The 20304-nt window shown below is 38.7% G+C and overlaps 2 protein-coding genes and 1 long non-coding RNA gene across 5 annotated transcripts in view; 1 reads left to right on the top strand and 2 right to left on the bottom strand.

The window, feature by feature from the left end:
• The window catches only part of LOC143848121 (elongation factor), an 81913-nt gene that overhangs the window by 42744 nt on the left and 18865 nt on the right, over positions 1-20304 (bottom strand). The window lies entirely within an intron of this gene.
• LOC143849189 (protein neprosin-like) lies at positions 4709-7044 on the top strand. Its single transcript, XM_077358243.1, has 6 exons — positions 4709-4845; positions 4924-5130; positions 5330-5476; positions 6133-6186; positions 6287-6433; positions 6603-7044. The coding sequence occupies exons 2-6, from the start codon at positions 4951-4953 to the stop codon at positions 6981-6983; spliced, it is 909 nt and encodes a 302-aa protein (XP_077214358.1). The 5' UTR covers positions 4709-4845; positions 4924-4950; the 3' UTR covers positions 6984-7044.
• LOC143848668 (uncharacterized) lies at positions 8720-19682 on the bottom strand. Of its 2 annotated transcripts, XR_013235445.1 has the most exons (4): positions 19400-19682; positions 10783-11042; positions 9079-9133; positions 8720-9001 (listed from the first exon to the last, which is right to left on the bottom strand). It is a non-coding gene; the product is annotated as an uncharacterized LOC143848668 (long non-coding RNA). The 2 variants fall into 2 exon arrangements; XR_013235444.1 differs by lacking the exon at positions 10783-11042.

Genomic DNA, 20304 nt, shown 5'->3' on the forward strand with positions numbered 1-20304 from the left:
AGGCATCCGGGCTGCGTGAGTGCCCACCCTTGGAGCGAGTGTTGTTGTATCCTGGAGGCATACGCCGAGATGCCCATTTGTACTGTTGATTCATCATAGTGGGGGCGAGATTGGACTTAAGGATAGCGAACATCCTTCGTGCCTCAACTCGATAAGTTGTTTCTTCTTTTGTTTTGTTTGCAGATTTATTATTGATGGTTTTTAGCATCTGTTGATATATCAGTTCATCTTCTATGGAGCTATACTGGTATATTTCGGATCCCAAAATTACATATTACAATACTATTTTCTAACAATCTTAAAGCAAATCTTGAATCTGTAATTTTGGGATTTCGTTTTCTGAAATTGAACCACCATGTCTGGCAGTTCTGTTGAAGCTAACATCTGGAAAAGTCTTAAAACTCTGTGATGTCCTTCATGTACCAGAAATTTGGAAGAATCTGGTGTTTGGGTCACCTCAGATCAAGAAAGGCTTTAAACTTGTTGTTGAGGCAGATAAGTTTGTAATCACTAAAAATGGTGACTTTATAGGCAAAGGTTATTCGAGTGAGGGACTCTTCAAACTGAATGTATTTGAAAACATCATGAATAAAGTTTCATCTTCTTCTGCTTATATTACTGACTCTATTTGTTTATGGCATGATAGACTAGGTCATGTTAATTACACTTTTTTAAAGAAAATGATGACCATAGGTCTAATTCCTAAGAGTAATCATTTAGCAGATAAATGTGAAATATGTGTGCAATCAAAGTATACAAAGAAACCTTTTCACAAAATAGAAGAAAGGAAAACTGAACTTCTAGGTTTAATTGACAGTGATGTGTGTGATTTAAACAATGTAATTACTAGAGGTGAAAAAAGGTACTTCATCACGTTTATAGATGATTTTTCCAGGTATTATACTGTATATCTTATTAGAAATAAAGATGAGTCATTTGAGAAATTTATCACCTATAAATCTAAAGTAGAAAACCAACTAAAAAAGAGAATTAAAATCTTGACATCTAATAGAGGAGGTGAATACACCTCTAATGAATTCAGTAATTTTTATGAAAATCATGGAATTATTCATCAAGTAACTGCACCTTATTCTCCTCAACAAGATGGAGTTGCTGAACGTAAAAACCAAACTTTAGTAAACATGGTATATTCAATCTTAGGAAGTTCAGGCTTACCTCAGAACTTAAGGGGAGAAGCTCTTCTCTCGGCTTGTTGTATCTTAAACAAAATACCCTTTAAGGATTCTGACAAAACTCCTTACAAGTTATGGAAGAATCAGAAACCACATTTTAAATACTTTAAAGTGTGGGGGTGCTTAGCTAAAGTTAGGATTTCATATCCTAAGAGTTTTAAGTTAGGTCCTAAGACTGTACATTGTGCATTCATTGGATATGCACATAATAGTAGTGCATATATGTTCTTAATAAATAGATCTGAACATGCAGATATGCAACCTAACACTATAATTGAATCTAGAGAGGCTGAATTTTTTGAAACTATTTTTCCTTACAAGGCTAGTCCAACTGATAACACACTTAAAAGACCTATTGAATCTATAGATAAAGACCATAATGTGACTGAGAAATCAGTAAAGCCTAGAAGAAGTAAAAGGGCAAGAATGGAGAAAAACTTTGGTCCAGAATTCATTGCTTATCTTCTAGAAGGAGATCCAAAGACATATAAAGAGGCAATGTCATTACCAGACTCTTCACTCTGGAAAGAAGCTGTCAAGAGTCAAATAGACTCAATTATGAGTAATGGGACATGGATCTTGACAAATCTGTCTCCTGTGAATCCATCAAACTAAAAACCGATGGAACTATAGATAAGTACAAAGCTAGACTATAGATAAGTACAAAGCTAGACTAGTAGCTAAAGGGTTTACGCAAAAAGAAAGAATGAATTTCTTTGACACTTATTCACCTGTAACCAGAATAACTACTATAAGAATATTAATTGCCATAGTTGCAATCTATAACCTGGAAATCCATCAAATGGATGTGAAAAAAATATTCTTAAATGGTGAATTAGATGAGGAGATTTATGTGGATCAGCCTGAAGGCTTTGCAATCCAAGGCCAAGAACATAAGGTGTTGTGGACCCCGATCCGAAGAGAGAGATGGGGAACGAGCTCCCAACGGCCTCTGGTTCATCCACGTGTGAAGGGGAGCTCTACCAAGGAACTCTCAAAACAGATGACACCCGCATAGCAAAGCACGAGTGACAATAAATGAGATACATCTTGATCCAAGGATAAATCCTCAAGCCAAAACGTACCTAAAATAACTTATATTATAACTTTAATTAAAAGTTTTTATAAATTATAATTAATAATTAATAATTAACCATTAGAACCGAAGAACCGAACCGGACCGAACCGATTATGTTCGGTCCGGTCCGGTTCGGTCCTACTGTGTACTACGGTTCGGTTCGGTTCTTATGGTTCATGGAACCGAGAACCGAGAACCGAAAAAAAAGGAACCGAGAACCGAGAACCGAACCGGTTGGCCACCCCTATGAATTGGCATAAAACTAGAGGACAAATCATGAGTTTCCCTATGATTTTTTTTTTGAAATATTTGGAAATGATTTTTTTCTACACAAGTTTTTATATGGCGTAGGGCTTACTTCAAATGCTTATCCAAAATGTTACATCGTAAATAGGTTGTGCCCCAAAAATCGTTTCCATAGGATCATCCCAACCCTCCAATCTATAGATATTTCCATAATATGCAGTTCCTCTGTAGATCTGAGGGGAGGGTTAGGATCATCCTATGGAAATGAAGTTTTGGGCAGTACCTATTTACATTTTGGCCCATCACATGGACGGTTTGGATCATCCCATGATGTAGGCTATCCAGTACTTTTAAAAAAATACTGAAGTATACCACGTGCCACGTGAGGGAAAACAATAGAAAACAATACACGTGCCACACGCTCCGAGGAAAGTCCAAACCAAAGATCCAACGACTATATCTTTGAGTCAAATCCGAGAATCACAAGGAGATCGGACGGCTAAGAGCATCCCTCTATGTGTTTGAATGATGTATAGAGCACAATGGCAGGTTCAGTTCTCGACTTTAGTTTATCCTTGAGATCCCCACACATATGTGAACAATAGGGTCATAGAGCCTAGTGCTTAAGTCTTGTTCCTTCCATGACCCTTTGGTTTTCCTAGTGTGTACTACGTAGAGGAAGCTTAGGTTTCCAAAATTCACTTTATCGGAGTCTTGGTTTTGATTTCAACGTTTAGGAAGACGAAAAGGCTACTCGGAGCCCACTCTTCCTTCTACCTTTTAAGGACATTCTTTAGTTTCGGCCTAGGTTCCTTATTGGTTTTCGGATTTCTATCGGTTTTATTCTTTTGGGTTGTCCATCGATTTTCAGGAGTTTTCATTGGTTTTAGGTGATAGCGGAATTGTCCTAAGCCAAAACCCTTTTCAAAGAGGGTAAAAGCATAAAAAATGCAAAATTAAAAAATAAAAAAATTGAAAAACACATAACCGAACAAAAAGAATTTCAAAAGCATAAAAATCTCTTCCCTTCTGAGTTGGCTGATCATGCTAGGTCTATTCAGTGGCGTGGAGAAGTTTTCAACCCAGGAACTGAAGCTTGGCCACCCATGGGGAGTGACCGTTTTCCAAATGAAGGGTATAATAATGCAAGTTACATTGCAAACATTCAACTTATAGACAAAGATGGCAACTATCAAGAACTTCACGGTGATGAAGTACTTAATTACGTAGAGAGCCCTAATTGTTACAGTGTGATGGGACCTCAAGAGGTTCCTGTTGGGGGTTATTCTATCTTATTTGGTGGACCAGGGGGTAAATGCCCGGAGTAATTTAATTCCATGTAAATTCTGATTGAATAAGCTTCTATAGAAAAGCTATATATCTTTATTGACTTTATATTCAAGTGTTCTTAACATTTTTTTTGAATGGAAGTGTTCTTAATATATATAAGAACACCCGACACTAATTTATCACGAAACGAAATCATGGCCTAAGTGGAAGACTTTCTACGAGAAGTCGGCCTTCCAATTTAAACGTGTGGGGGACCTTGGCCTTAGTGGGAGACTTTCTATTAGAAGTCAGGCGTCCAACTTAAACGTGTGGGTCCATGTGGGCCCCACACATTAACCCCAACAAGGATCACTTCTAGGGTCCCACATAGCCAGGTGCATACATGTGCAATCAAAACCATTGATCTTTTAAAACATCTTGAGCAGCTCACATGGTCTCTATCCCACACCGCCGACCCAAGATAAAAGAACTACAAAATCTAGCCTTTAGTTTTCTATTGGCAAAACCCAAAAAGAGGCTTAATGGATCAAAGGCCTTGGATCATCTTATCAAAGTGTTCAGAGTTCTCACTGGCATTCAGCTGGACTTCTAATTACTGATTAGGCCTACCGATCCAATCACATAGATGTGAAAAAAAATTGGATCCCTTATTTTAATGAGGAATGATAGGATGAATGGCGCTCCTGCAAAATTCAGCTTCAAGGGCGCCCTTATTGATTGATTTATGGAAAGTCAACATGGTTTCCACTTTTTTAGGCGCCATTCAATTTTTTTCCGCACCACACTATGCAGAAATTAACCAGCAGGGGGGCCCTTGAAACTGATTTTTGCAAGGGCGCTGCCCCAGTCAATCATCTCTCTTTTAATTATGATAATATTAAAAACAAAGGGTCAGATCAATTGCCCCAAATCTAATCCCTATAGAACCAATAAATACACATTTAAAAGGGTCAGATCAAGGGCCATTTCAGCCCCCTTTTATTTTTCCACAAACAACCAGCTTTCGATCATCCGTTGCTAAAGAATCACAAGATTCAGGTACGTTTTCCTCTCCCCATCGCTCAATGGTTATATACTTCTATACATATATAGTGATAGAAAATTTTCTCTTTGCAGATAAGCCCTGGTTCGTTGCCCAAAGGGATGATTAACAAAGAAGCTACATCTGTTCGTATTTCTGTAGAAATTGGGCTCAAGGACGGAGGTTGCCCACAAGGAACAGTTCCAATCCGGAGGATACAAAAACAGGATCTAATCAATTCTAAATCTCTTAAAACAATCAGGAATAGATATTCTTCAAAGGTTGTATCCCCTCAATATCGTGTAAGTTTAAACGAGATTTCATCTGGGACACCTCAAGGTTGATTTAGTTTAGCCACATGCATGCTTCAATCCTAAAGTGACTTATGTAAAACATTGCTAACGAAGCATCACTCTAATTAACTTGTGCCTTGTTATCTCCTCTCTATACTCGTGAAAGACTTCCTCATCAATTGATTAATGAAATTTATTTACGATGCAGCTTGCGTTACAAAGTATGCGTATCGGAGAGTATTATGGTACCAAAGCAACCCTCAATAGATGGAGACCACAAGTCAGTGACAGACAATACACTGCTACTAATATTTGGATGGGTGACCCCCTCGGAAATATTCAAATTGGATTTGTAGTGAGTAGCCTTTTAACCAAAATCAACATTGTCTGGATGAACAAAAATAACTTTATGATCCAATGCAGAGTAGCTTATTTGCTTGATTATCGAAGATGTATATGATGGGTCCAATTGGTCGAGGTTTGAAATTGAACGGATACCTCAAGATTGAGGCATGCATATATAGGTCAACGGCTTGAAGACATGTCTAGGACTTCCTTTTCATTATGCTTGGACAAAGTTTTAGATGAGATGGTCCGTGTTGTTTGGGTGATCCAAACCGTTCATTTGTTGGGCCCTTATGTATATAGGGTGTGCCCGAAAAATCTTCTCTATCGGATGATCCTAACCATCTGATCGGTAGAGGTTTCTATATTGTCCACCCTATATACGTAAGGATCAATGAATGAATGGTTTGGATCACCCAAACAATATGGGCCTACTGTGTTTTTGGGCTGCACACACACTGTTATACTTCTATTTCATTATATACAGGAAGAGAGATGGAAAGTGCACTGATATTGAGAGTATTGTCCTCGAAGCATATGTTTGATATTTAATTTTAGACTATAACAAAGTTATGCCATCTCATTTTAGAGAAGCTTTAAGTGTGGGATTTTTGTAGATAATTACCGTTAGTTTTTGTATGTGAATTCTTATTTTGAATCTCTCAGGTAAACCCAACATTATACAATGACTCTTATACTCATCTACACTCATACTGGACGGTATTATTCAAACCTTCTTACTTTCTATACCACTTAACTTAATTAATGACTCATTTGTATGTCACTAATTAAATATATATTTTCATCTGTATACATGCAGGCAAATGGTTTTCATAATACAGGTTGTGATGACGTTCTTTGCCCAGGGTTCGTACAAGTTAGCAAGTCATTACCCTTGGGCATGGTATTAAAAACAAGTTGTGAGTATAATGGAACCCAAATTGATGATGATTTCACAGTTTTCAAGGTGATTCCAAATAACTTTTACCATAAATTTTTTATTAGCTTAACAGTCACACTCATATGATTGATCGTCTCAATTGACAAATTAATGTCAGAAAGAAAAGAAAAAGAAAATATAGATTAAGAGACTACTTGAAACTGACCTTTTCATTCTTTTGTTCTGTTCATTATAGGATCCGGAGAGTAAAGATTGGTGGTTGTTGTTAGGACCTAATAGACGAATTGGATATTGGCCTAAGAATCTCTTCCATTCTGAGTTTGCTGATTATGCTAAGACTGTTCAGTGGGGTGGAGAAGTTTTCAACGCAGGAACTGAAGCTTGGCCTCCGATGGGGAGTGGCCGTTTTCCAGATGAAGGATATACCAAGGCAAGTTACATTGGAAACATTCAACTTATAGACAGAGATGGCAAGTATCGAGAACTTCACGATGAAGAAGTAATTACCTACGTAGAGAGCCGTAATTGTTACAGTGTGATGGGGCCTCTAGAGGTTCCTCCTGTTGGGGGTTATTATATCTTATTTGGTGGACCGGGGGGTAAATGCCCGGAATAATTTAATTCCATGTAAATTCTGATTGAATAAGCTTCTATAGAAAAGCTATATATCTTTATTGACTTTATATTCAAGTGTTCTTAACATTTTTTTTTGAATGGAAGTGTTCTTAATATATATAAGAACACCCGACAATAATTTATCACGAAACGAAATCATGGCCTAAGTGGAAGACTTTACGAGAAGTCGGGCTTCCAATTTAAACGTGTGGGGGTCCATGGCCTTAGTGGGAGACTTTCTATTAGAAGTCAGGCGTCGAACTTAAACGTGTGGGTCCATGTGGGCCCCACACATTAACCCCAACAAGGATCACCTCTAGGGTCCCACATAGCCAGGTGCATACATGTGCAATCAAAACCATTGATCTTTTAAAACATCTTGAGCAGCTCACATGGTCTCTATCCCACACCGCCGACCCAAGATTTTCAAAACCATTGAGTGCTCACCCCTGATTGCACCGTTGATTCGTCATAGTGGGGGCGAGATTGGACTTAAGGATAGCGAACATCCTTCGTGCCTCAACTCGATAAGTTGTTTCTTCTTTTGTTTTGTTTGCAGATTTATTATTGCTGGTTTTTAGCATCTGTTGATATATCAGTTCATCTTCTATGGAGCTATACTGGTATATTTCGGATCCCAAAATTACAGATTGCAATACTATTTTCTAACAATCTTAAAGCAAATCTTGAATCTGTAATTTTGGGATTTTGTTTTCTGAAATTGAACCACCATGTCTGGACAAACCGAGAGACCAGAAAAATTTGATGGTTTTGATTTTGGAAGATGGCAAGAGAAGATGAAATTCTTCTTAACTTTTCTAAACCTTGATTACATTTTAAGAGAACCAAAACTATTAGAAAATGAAGAAGAACCTGCTAAAACTCATCTCACTCAGAAGGCAAAGAGATAACTATTTCTGCAAAGGTCACATTCTGAGTTGTCTCAGTAATCAACTGTTTGATGTTTTCTTTAGAATTGAATCTGCCAAAGAGTTGTGGGAAACTCTAGAGTGCAAATACCTTATAGAAGCTGCCGTTCTAAGAAGCACTTGATCGGTAAAAATTTCCGATATCATATGGTAGATGGTAGATCTATAATGGACCGAGCGAAAGAGTTGTAGAAGTCAGGCGTCGAACTTAAACGTGTGGGTCCATGTGGGCCCCACACATTAACCCCAACAAGGATCACCTCTAGGGTCCCACATAGCCAGGTGCATACATGTGCAATCAAAACCATTGATCTTTTAAAACATCTCGAGCAGCTCACATGGTCTCTATCCCACACCGCCGACCCAAGATTTTCAAAACCATTGAGTGCTCACCCCTGATTGCACCGTTGATTCGTCATAGTGGGGGCGAGATTGGACTTAAGGATAGCGAACATCCTTCGTGCCTCAACTCGATAAGTTGTTTCTTCTTTTGTTTTGTTTGCAGATTTATTATTGCTGGTTTTTAGCATCTGTTGATATATCAGTTCATCTTCTATGGAGCTATACTGGTATATTTCGGATCCCAAAATTACAGATTGCAATACTATTTTCTAACAATCTTAAAGCAAATCTTAAATCTGTAATTTTGGGATTTTGTTTTCTGAAATTGAACCACCATGTCTGGACAAACCGAGAGACCAGAAAAATTTGATGGTTTTGATTTTGGAAGATGGCAAGAGAAGATGAAATTCTTCTTAACTTTTCTAAACCTTGATTACATTTTAAGAGAACCAAAACTATTGGAAAATGAAGAAGAACCTGCTAAAACTCATCTCACTCAGAAGGCAAAGAGATAACTATCTCTGCAAAGGTCACATTCTGAGTTGTCTCAGTAATCAACTGTTTGATGTTTTCTTTAGAATTGAATCTGCCAAAGAGTTGTGGGAAACTCTAGAGTGCAAATACCTTATAGAAGCTGCCGTTCTAAGAAGCACTTGATCGGTAAAAATTTCCGATATCATATGGTAGAGGGTAGAAATGATGAAGTAACCAATCTCCATAATTGTCCATCATCGATGAGGCTATTGATCTGCATACATACCAATCGATGCAACTGAGTTGAGCTCAAGAAAAAGAATGCTTGAAAATGCATATCTATATTTCAACCTTGGCTCCCCACAACATCAGCTTCCCTTGGGTTGCAATCTGAGCAACAAAAACCCTGGGGACATCACAAAATAAAGAGGTGATTCACATCTTTGCATCCAAAATCTTCAAAAAGATACGAAAAGCCACAGAAAGTGATACAAAAAGATGAAGTTGTCTGTCCCCAAAGCGATAAAAAATGTAGCCTGTCCCCGATTAAGCACAGGAAATGATAACACCATAGGAAGTCCAACCATTGTCATGAAACCCAATTAGTCATGAAACGGTTGCATATAATGCTGTATAAACTCATTTTGGTGGTGGTACATTGGGGCCGCGTAATGAAACACGGCCTTTAGCAATATCATTTAGTGGGTCAATAGTTCTCATGTGTATGATACCCTGTTTCCCCATTGGTTCCCCGCAAGTGGGTGTGTTTAAGCTTAACTTTGATAGCCCCACCATAGGAAATCTTGGCCTAATGGGTATCAGGGTATCATTAAGGGCATGATGATGCTTTCAGAATGGCTTATTCTGGGCTGGCAAGTATTAAGGCTTCTAATGAAGCTGAGATTTTTGTGGTTAAGTGCTGTATTAGGTTGTTGCCTCCTTCGTTCCATGGTTTTAAATTTCTACCAAAATCAACATGAAACAACCGAAATATTTCTATTTCCATCCCTATCGAAATGCATACCGAACCCGAAGTTGAAACGCATACTAGAACCAAAACTATAAGGGTAGGAGTTATCCTGTTCAGAAAGAATAGGTTTATCAAGGTGCCATTGTCTAGGTCCCATGACTACTGCAAAATTTACAAGGAGTCAATGGTGGTAGCAAAAGGTTGGAGCAAATATTGTATGGAATTGTATGATAAAATCAATGGTGTTTTGCATGAACAAAACGAGTCTGCGTAAATAAATTGAGGAATTTTTCTAGGCAAGGAGATCGCAATTTTCAATAAGTTGTTTTGATAGGTGCTCTGTTTTGATAGAAAATGTATCAACATATAGGCTGTGTACTTTAAGTGGTGGGAACAGAGAGCTCAACAAAGCAGTCAGCATAAAAGGAAGTTGTAGAAATAGTTTGCGTATCTGGTGCATTTCAGAGGGATTAAGATATCACACACAACAGCGACACCAAAAATGAGAGAAGGTCAATCTTTTCCGATTGAGTGTTATGAATTCTCCCAAACCAAAGCAAATATTATTTAGAAAAGTTCAAAACAGCCTTCATTTCACTGTCTGAAATCGATTCAACCTTTTCTGTAGGGGGTTATGTGTACATGAACTCCAAATTCAACCAATGTCCAGAAAACCAAAAACCAGATGTTTAAGCATCCAATTATGCCTGGAAATGGCTACGATACCATGCTAAAGGAAAATTGATTATATTCCAACACAATATATAATAAGAAACTACGTAATTACTTGCATTCCTATTTGTAGAAGTAAAAGTGAATAAATAACACCAATTCTAACAACTTAAGCTTTTAGAGTAATTGGTTGTTTCACATGGTATCAGAGCTATTGCCTCACGGTAGGTACTGTGTTCAAAACCGAACAACTCCTTGATATTAAAAATTCACATGTACAGCCAACCGAAAAAAGAGGGGTGCCATGTGAGGGGAGTGTTTAAGTATAAATGAATAAATAACACAAACTCTAACAGCTTAAGCTCTGGGGGTAATTGGTTGTTTCAAACTATTCATGGAAAAGTGAGACTCACATAACATTAACGACAATGAGGACATTGGTCCATAGCCTTCCATTGAAAGAATTATTGATAAATGTTTGGAAAGAGGACTTTCCTCGATCTCCTGTGTCCTTCCCCTTTTTCTCATTGATGTAAAATAAGCAAGATGAAGATGTTGCTGAGAAAACATCAGAGAGTCTTTCCAGAAAACTGATCCTATTTGATAAAAGCACTCTTCCACTCCAGACATCTTTGATTCCGTGCAAATGCTTAGAATGATAGAAGTAGAACTCCTGTTGATTTCAGGGATGAAAAGAAGTGTTGAGAAAAATCTGCCAGGAAAGTCCGATCTGATTGTGCACAAATAGACATAAAAGTAAAAATAAACACAAGCCACAAGATGAACACCAAGATTTTACGTGGTTCGGCAAAGATGCCTACATCCACGAGAAAGAACACAATCTTCACTACGAGAAAATAAAATTACAAGGATCGCAACGGATTAACAAAAACCCGCAAACCACAGCCCTTTCCCTTATCCTCTCAACCAAGACTGTACATGAGAAAACCCGAGAAAAAAAACCCGGGAGAAAAACTCCAAGAAGAAACCTTCCCTCCCTCCCTCAAGCGTTTTAGGAAGAGGCTTTACAGTTTGGATTGCAAGAAAAATATTTCTTGAGGGAAAATTTTCCTAGATTTTTTTTTTTGTTTCAACAATTTAGAGAAAAATAGTAAATTTTTAGCGACATCATTATAAATTAAAGGTCGATGTAAATAAATTTTGAACTGTGGTGATTCAAGTCACTTTTTTCATATGTAATCAAACAATGGAAAAGTATGAGATTTCGGAAAAAAAATTTCCTTTTCAAACATTTCTAGAAAATTCCTGCAATCCAAACAGGATCTTAGGTTTTAGAAAAACCTAAAAAAATAACTTCTAAAGGTTTTAGAAAAAAAACTAAAAAAATAACTTGTAAAGAAAGAAATGCAAACAAAAGGTGGGATTGAGTTAGAATTGAGAGAAGGGTTGAGTTATACCTGGAAGGAGGATCGAAGGAAAAACCCTAACTGGTTTTTGCGGAGATTAATGAAATCGCCGACCCGAAGAGATACGGCCATGGTCACGAAGTGGGTGGCGTTGGGGGTGTCCTTATAATTTTGGAACCCAAAGTTTGGAGGAAGAATTGCTCCCATAATTTCTCTTAGTTTCATTAAACAATGGAAAACCGCTGAATTGAAGAATGAATGACCAGAGATTTGTATTTTGGATGGTCGGAAATTAGGACTGGTGCCAAACCCATGACCTCAAGCAAAGAGAAATGATATCCGTAAAGCTCCCTTGTTTTGATATTTGCACCCTACCACTCTCTCTTTCTTTTTTCTTTTTTTCTTTTTTTTTTGGTTTTCCTCAATTCTGATTGGCTGAATTATTTCGAGTGTTATGTAGGAGTGCAAATGGATATTCAAAAATTCGATAACCGTCCGCATCAGAATCCGTTTCAAGCTGATATTGTCTGAATCCGTTTCAAGCGGATATTATCCGAATCCGTTTATGAGATATCCGGCTCTTAGCGGATGCGAATCTGGTAAATGGTATATCCGATCCATTTAACATCCGAATTCAAGAAGTACATGCTTTTTTATTTATTATTAATAATATCTATTAATAATATCATTAATATTTATTTTTAGTAATGACACACTATCTTTTGTTTCTAAAAGAAAAGTGAATTTTTCTTTTAGAAAAAAAAAAACAAAAGTGTTTTGGGTGGTCTGGTTTTAGGGTTAGAAAAATTCATTCGAGGAGTAAGAAGGAGAAGAAAGAAAAAGTGCTGCAATAAAATGTTCGAATTTACCGGATAAACGGATACGGATAATATCCGAATTCGAACAATATCCGCTGGAATCGAATTTGGTAATTGATATTAAATATCCGTCGAATTCGAATCCGAATCTGAATTTGGACAGTGTATACAGTAATCGAATTTGGATATAGCCATATCCGATTTGAATTCGATCCGTTTACACCCCTAGTGTTATGTACCGTTAATACCCAATGACAAAGATTCTAAATTTAAAATGAAATTAGCATGCATATGGGAAGATTATTTTTTCACCCAAATGTAGGATAATGCGCCCCTCTCTTAAACATGAATTGTGGGCTCATTATCCTACGGGGGGCGAAAATATCATCGTCCATATTCAGTAAGCCTTCTATGAAATCCCCACTCTCTACTCTACCCTCTTCAGTACATTTTGGCAGCGACCGACCCCCACGATGTTGATATGCCCACCCCTCCTCTGTTCATATTAGTTGTACGGATTCTAAAATGTTATTTTTTGCTGGGAAATAATCTGGAATTTATGTAACTGACTACTCAACTCAACTAAGCCTTTGTCCCAAAATAGTTGGGGTCGGCTAATCAATCCTTTAAAATTTTCATAAAGGAGGTGAAAGAATCCACCCGGCTCAAATTGACTAAGTTACCTCACACTAGTTGGGTTCGTCTACATAGACAAGTGGGCAAATTTATACCCGCACATTTTCCTCTCTTTCACCTCCACAGTTCGAAGGGTTGGGATGATCCTATGGAGCTGAGCGAGAAACATCATTCCATTGGATGTGTAAGCGGGTCCCCTGTGTATCACGTTTGTTAAAAAAACAAATTATAAATGACAATCGAGCCCTTCTATTCCTTTAAAAAAAACCGATATTCCAGTCGAGTTCCTCTCTCTTCAAAACGACCATAAGAAAAGAGATTGAGCACAGAAGAAAAAGGGGAAAGACTAGGGTTTCTACTCAACGCCACCCTCGATCTCCCCTCCCCTCCGCTCGATCTCCTCTCTGTTACTATCCTGAGTGGGGGCCCGCCTAGGTATGGGATTGGGTGGGACCCAACCTGGTATGGGACAGGTTTAGAGGGCCTTGCCTAACGCGTTCCATCAGCTCTGGAGCTTTTGGCGTATCGGTAAGGACCTAGGCCCACCATGCTTCCGAGTCGGCCGTCCACGGCGGCCCACTCTGTGACGGCTTTCACTCCGGTCTTTTTTCCAGGTAGCCATTTCCACAGGTCTCCCCTTCTGCGGCGGCACACTCTGAGGCAACTTCACTCTTGTGACTTTCACTAAGGCTTTTTTTACCAGGTAGCACTCTTCAGATAGTCCTGTCCATAGGTCGCCCCTTCCATGACTCGAACTCTTGCATGCTTTGATTTGTTCGGTCCCTCTTATATTATTATCATAAGTATCGTACATTGTGGGTCTTTAGCTCAAATTGGAAGAGCACTTGAGATGTTATTTCTCAAGAGGATGGTGGTTCAAGTTCACCAAGGTCCTTTTTTTCCCTTCAGATGTCGCATGACAGGAATTTGATGAAATGCCTGAGAAAGATGTGGTGTTAGGCCATTATAAGTTGTACATGTGAATCACTATTAGTCGGTCTTTGGAATGTGTGAATCACTGTACTCGAACTGCATTTAGCCTAAATGCAGTTTTAGAAGGCTACATCATCTAGTACTATGTTATTTAACATATGATTTGGATTTGCAAGTTTCTCATGAGACTATTGACGCAGGTACTTGAAATATATCAGATCCGAATACTTCTGGACATAAGCTCTAATAGACCTATGTCTAATTCGTCACATGAGGCTCTGTTTTACTGGTATATACTACACATCAAGAGGATTACTGAGAGCTCTTCCACATCTCCTTTTTCTTAAAGGCCTTAATCTTCAATTCTAGTTTGGATCTACTAATTGTTGATGTGTGTGGGAATCCTGCTTCCAATGTCCACGAGATATACATTTAGTTCCCTCTTGAACTACTCGAGCTTATAAGATCTCCATATGGAACGGAAGTTGCTTATCTAAAGCTCTGTAAAAGAAAAGAAGAAATAAATTTCTACCTCTTGATATAAATATTACGAAGAATCAGTGATCCTACATCCATTTTGTCACAGATATTCTAGTGCAAGGACGTGTGCTTGCTGTCCTGTCATGAGAAGTGCTCATGTTTTCTTAACTTTTGTCTAGTAGAGAATTTATTTGTGATGATCAACAGCCACTAAAATTAAGTCCTTAAAGGATTGTGCATGTAATTACATTATGTGGTCGTTGTTTGTTTTAGACTCAAATTGATCAAGTAATATTTCTACATGTGATTTATTAGCCTTTCCAAAGAACAAGCCTGAAACATCACCAAGGAGGATCAGTTTTGGATTGTGGTTCTGAGCTAATTAGAACATCCATTGGTGGGCCTGAGTCAAACTTTCATTGTTATTAAAACTCTTCTTTAACAGTTCTGCAATTGTGCTTACAACTGGATGTTGAACTGCACAAAATCAGAATTTTATTGAGTTGCAGTTAGCTGGCACTACAGACTCACTCTTTGAATATTTGCTTAAATAATGATGGTGGCATAAGAGGCTTAGACTTGCATGGGGTGATGCCTCTCTTCTATAATGTCTTGAATAGTGGGTCAAGGCACCAATATATCCATATGCATGTGTGAAGCTGAATATTTGGATTTGAAAGAGTTCCCTGGCAATCGTTTTTGAAAACTTCTTACTCAATTAGTTTATGACAACTGCCTCCTTCAACTTGACTCAGCCTTGCATATATTCATACTTGATGTGCTCATGATTGTATTTCTATTTTTAGGTTCAACTGGTTAGATTCCGGACACTATTTCCAATCCGTGGAGACAAATTAAACATTCACCAGTGTGTGCGACAAATGTTCTAAAGGCAAAGATGGATGAATAATTCCAAGGCAAAAATTATGCCAGCACATTTATCAAGTCTCAAGTCAAAAGATATGGAACTCATGTGACAAAATTCCACAATTGAAAGCCAATCCAATTGAATTAGACATTGAGAGCCATCTTAACACAAGCACTCAAATCCGTAAACTTGTGTGTCAAAATTTCGCATCCTTGTTTTCATAGCATTCATAAAGACAACAAAATGCACGTGTAGCAGAATTCTGCTATACCAATTACAATGACTAGAAATTAGGTTGCCATTACACAAACTGCAATATCACTAATATACAGAGCATGGTGCTGGTTTCTTAACTTCACAACCAACCATTGCAACAACCATTACCTATAATGAGTATGAGAGAGAAGGTGAAGATCCCTTGTTCTAATATCAGATACTGCATTTTAATACCATACTAGCAGAAGAGATTAAGAATCTTGGTGGATTCGAACCACCATACTCTTGAGAAACATTAGGCCATGTTTCCCAAGTACTCTTCCATTTGAGTTAAAGACCCAAAAGAAGATTGTGGCAAGCAAGAGCCTTTCAAAATGGATCAATGAAAAAAAAAATGTGCTCGGATACCATGATAGTACAGTGCACCAGTGGCATGCTCCTCTACACAGCTCCATGTCTGCTACCATACTCTTTATAATAATGCAATTGCCAACCCAAAAAATGTGGTTTCCATGACTTTTAATCCAAAGAACCACAAGACGTTGACCCAAGTCTCGATCTCTTTGGAGGAAACCAATTGGTTCAAGGATCTGCCCAAAAAGCTTTGATAAGTTTTGGGATTTTCACTAATCTCAGATTAATTGTATTAATAGTAACATGTGCATTCATGTTCAATAATCTCAGATTAATTTTCACTAATCTCAGATTAATTTTCACAAAGTTTTGCTATGAAAAACCGTTTCAATAATATAGTAGTTGAAGGGGATTCATCCAATGTTATTCGATGGCTCAATAGATCTCAAAAGCCGCCGTGGAGAATTGATAGATGGTTCGATGAATTGTTTGATTGGGTGGATTCCATGGATGTTGTGTTTCTTCACGTGCTGTGTTCCGCTAATCAGATGGTGGATGGGTTAGCTAGAGGAGGAGTCTTCAAGGACTCTCTCGCCCTCTATGATTCTCTCCCTCCATGAATCTTTTTTGTATTTTGTGTTGATCATTCTTTCTTTCGTTGTACTTTGACCATCTGGGTCTTTTTTAATATAGTGGCTAGCATTTTAAAAAAAAAAAGAAAAAAAAAGAGTAACATGTGCATTATTAACTTCTTCTTCTTCTTCTTTTTTTTTTTTTTGAAGAGGTAAATATGATCTATTAATAGAGGCCAAAGAGCCCAGAAGAATATACAAAAGAAAAAACAAAGAGATACAGGAACAGAAAACAAGAGAGAAGATCAAGGAGGAAGATGGTCAAAGGATTGCATGCAATCCCTAACTACTCCATCCTTGGCTAGCTTATCGGCTACTCCATTAGCAGATCTTTTAACATGATATGCCATGGTAAGAGGGCCACCAAAAATATCTTGGATTTCATCGAACCACGGTGCAAATCCATGGGACAGACCGACAGAGTGTGATCCACTAATCCAACTTATCACATTCTTCGAATCTCCTTCAATTTCAACCTTCCCCAATTCATCACTGGATAACAACTTAATGCCATAGTGAGCTGCTCTCACCTCAGCCTCATTAGAATCCGATACCCCAATGGGGCCCGAGTAAGCCCATTTAACGATACCTTGATCATCTCTTAATACTCCCCCAATTCCGGAAGGACCCGGGTTACCCATGCTAGATTCATCAAAATTTAGTTTCAAGGCTCCTTGAGAAGGAGGTTCCCAAATCTGATCTACTTTAGGTGCTTCCCTCTCTCCATTACATATAACCTTCCACCCATACCAAAGGTTGAAAGCCGATACAAATGCAAAGCTAGGAGTTGTTCTCACCCAGGAAATAATGAGAGCAATAACCTTATTGAAAAGAAAGAGAGGTCTTCGAAACGAAACCTTTGAAGACTCTAGCGTTTCTTTCTTTCCACAGAACCCAAATGACTGCAAGAAAGACACCTTCCAAAGGCATTTCCCTTTCTCTTTCCCTTTCCAAGGAGTGAATCCCAACTCTCAAACAAATCTTCTAGTTTGGCTGGGAGTAGGGGTGTAAACGAGCCGAGCCGAGCCGAGCTTGGCCAGGCTCGTTAAGCTCAAAAGCTCGGCTCAGGCTCGGCTCGGTCAGGCTCGCGAGCCTTACCGAGCTCGGGTTATATTAAGTTCACACCCCTCTTCTTCCCTGGACAGCCCTATCTAGTATAATTTGACTACTTTTTTTACACTATGGGGGGTGGTCCAAGTAACAAATGGGGTTCCAAAAATGAAGTGGCATATTTTGCCTCCCCCTTTCACTCCCTGGACAACCCATTTAGTGTATATATTAATATATAATATATATATTTAAATATATTAAATTCTTAACGAACCGAGCCGAGCCTGGCCTAAATCGGGCTCGGCTCGTTAAGCTTAACGAGCCTGGCGAGCCGGCTCGGCTCGGCTCATTAAGGATTTGAGCCGAGCTCGAGCCGAGCTTTTTTCGAGCCAAGCTCGAGCGAGCTTCCGAACCCGAGCCAAAATTGACACCCTTAGCTGGGAGGACCCATGCTACGCCAAACCTGTACAGCAACCTGTTCCATACCTCTATGGCTACCCTACATTGCAATAGCAAATGGTCTACCGATTCACCCTCCTCTATGCATAAGGGACAATGATCGATAATCAAAATGTTGAGCTTCCTCAAGAAATCCACCATTTGAATCCTTCGTAAAATAGCCGCCCATGCAAAAACTTGCACCCAAGGAGGAACATGGATGCTCCATACCTTGGCTACTTTGGAGGGTGAAGAACTTGGCACCAACAGATGATAGAAAGATTTGACTGAGAAATCCCCTCCCGAGTTCCAGATCCATATTCGTTTGTCCGCACCAGAGCGTTTGATATAGATCTTCTCCAGCATAGCAAACAGCCTGCCCACTGAATCAAGTTCTCTGTCAAAAAAGTCTCTTCTGAACAAAAGTGACCAAACCACTCCACTTTCCCCCCGAGCAAAGCACATTTCACATGTAATTCATATAAATATTTATACATAATATATTACATTTCAATTGCAATTCATATAAATATAATTATGTAACAGATACTAATATAGCATACCACTAATTCACTTCAATTTCAGTATGTGTTTCAGTTGGGATGGAAATGGAAACATTTTGGTCATTTCATGTCAGTTTCGATGGAAATTTAAAACCATGATACTAAGACAATCAATCATGTGTCTTGTCTAGGACATTGATAGATAATGGCCCGTTCTAGTTGCGTGAATGTCATTATGATGTATGTGGGCTGGGTTAGAATGTAGTTTTTATGTAGTTATGGCTATGTGTTTTAGGGTAGTGGGTGTTAGGAAATGAGAGAGAGAGAGAGAGAGCACATATTTTTTTATTGTTGTAAAAATCTGAGTCTTCAATTGAAAGTTTAGCATGGAATTTTGGTTTAGGACAGAGAAACCTCATGAATCAAAGTTTTGATCAAGCATTAAGGATCTATATATTTGATTTTTTAGACAGATATTACAACCTAGAGCTGTTTTATCAAGTTTTCATCATGAAATTGCAATCCTCCCTCCACCCTCCTTGAAAAATTCTAGTTTTTTAGGAAAAAAAATCTATAAAAATAGTCATCAACTTACAAATACACTCCAATTTGAAAGGGTCCAAATTGAACCCAATTTGCAATTTGGGCGTACATCCAAACAAACCCTAAAATTCTACTTCATACAATCATATGGATTTACACATGGTTAGAGAGAGAGAGAGAGAGGGATTTTACCGGCGTAGCTTTGATTGCGACCGAGATGGAGAGAGGATTCGTCGATGATCCTGACCGTTGGTTTGAATTCTAGTGCTTGGAGGGCTTCAGAGAGGCAAATCGCAGCCGTTGATTTCCCGCTGCAGGGCTGCCCGCATATAACGACGAGAATTCTAGGGCTTGGAGGGCTTCAGAGAGGCAAATCGCAGCCGTTGATTTCCCGCTGCAGGGCTGCCCGCATATAACGACGAGAGCCATGCCCACAAATCTCTCTCACGTTTTTTTACCGCAGTCGCACTCCTACCTTGACTCTTAAAAAGTCCTCTTCTTCCTCAATTAACTGTAGTTATTGAATGTGGAAACAGACAAATAAAAGGGGTGGCATTTGTAATTTGAGAGGGATAAATTTGCATACTGCAATTGATAAGAAAACATGGGGCCATCATGAAATTAAGCCGAACGTGAGTGTCAAACTGTCAAGTGCCCGGACAAGCCCTAACATAGCTTCTGGCTTGGAGCCTTGGACCTTGTCTTCACGGGTGTAAAATGGTGGGGCCACTCTATGCATGGGCTGGGGGGGAGATTGTGGGGCCCACACCATCAAAAGATAATGGAAAATGGTGGGTCCATCCGAATGCATAGGTTTGAGTGGAGCTGGTAGGACCCAACCTATTAAATCATAGTGTAAAATGGTGGACCCCACCCGTGCTATGCATGGACCGGTAGAGATAGTGCGCCCACTCATGGAGGTAAAAATGGTGGGCCGCACCACATGAACGGCTAGAGATTTGGGTCCTACCTTATCAAAACATGAGGTGCAAATGGTAAGCCCCACACACACTAGTTACATGCTTTATGTTTTCTGATTTTTAGCTACTTCCCCTTCATCCCCACTTGGAGACACTGATTTATCATAAAAAATAAAA

This window comes from Tasmannia lanceolata, unplaced genomic scaffold (genome assembly GCF_043159265.1).
Source record: "Tasmannia lanceolata isolate RefF3 unplaced genomic scaffold, GAP_Taslan_0.1 ptg000016l, whole genome shotgun sequence".
Taxonomy (NCBI): Eukaryota; Viridiplantae; Streptophyta; class Magnoliopsida; order Canellales; family Winteraceae; genus Tasmannia; species Tasmannia lanceolata.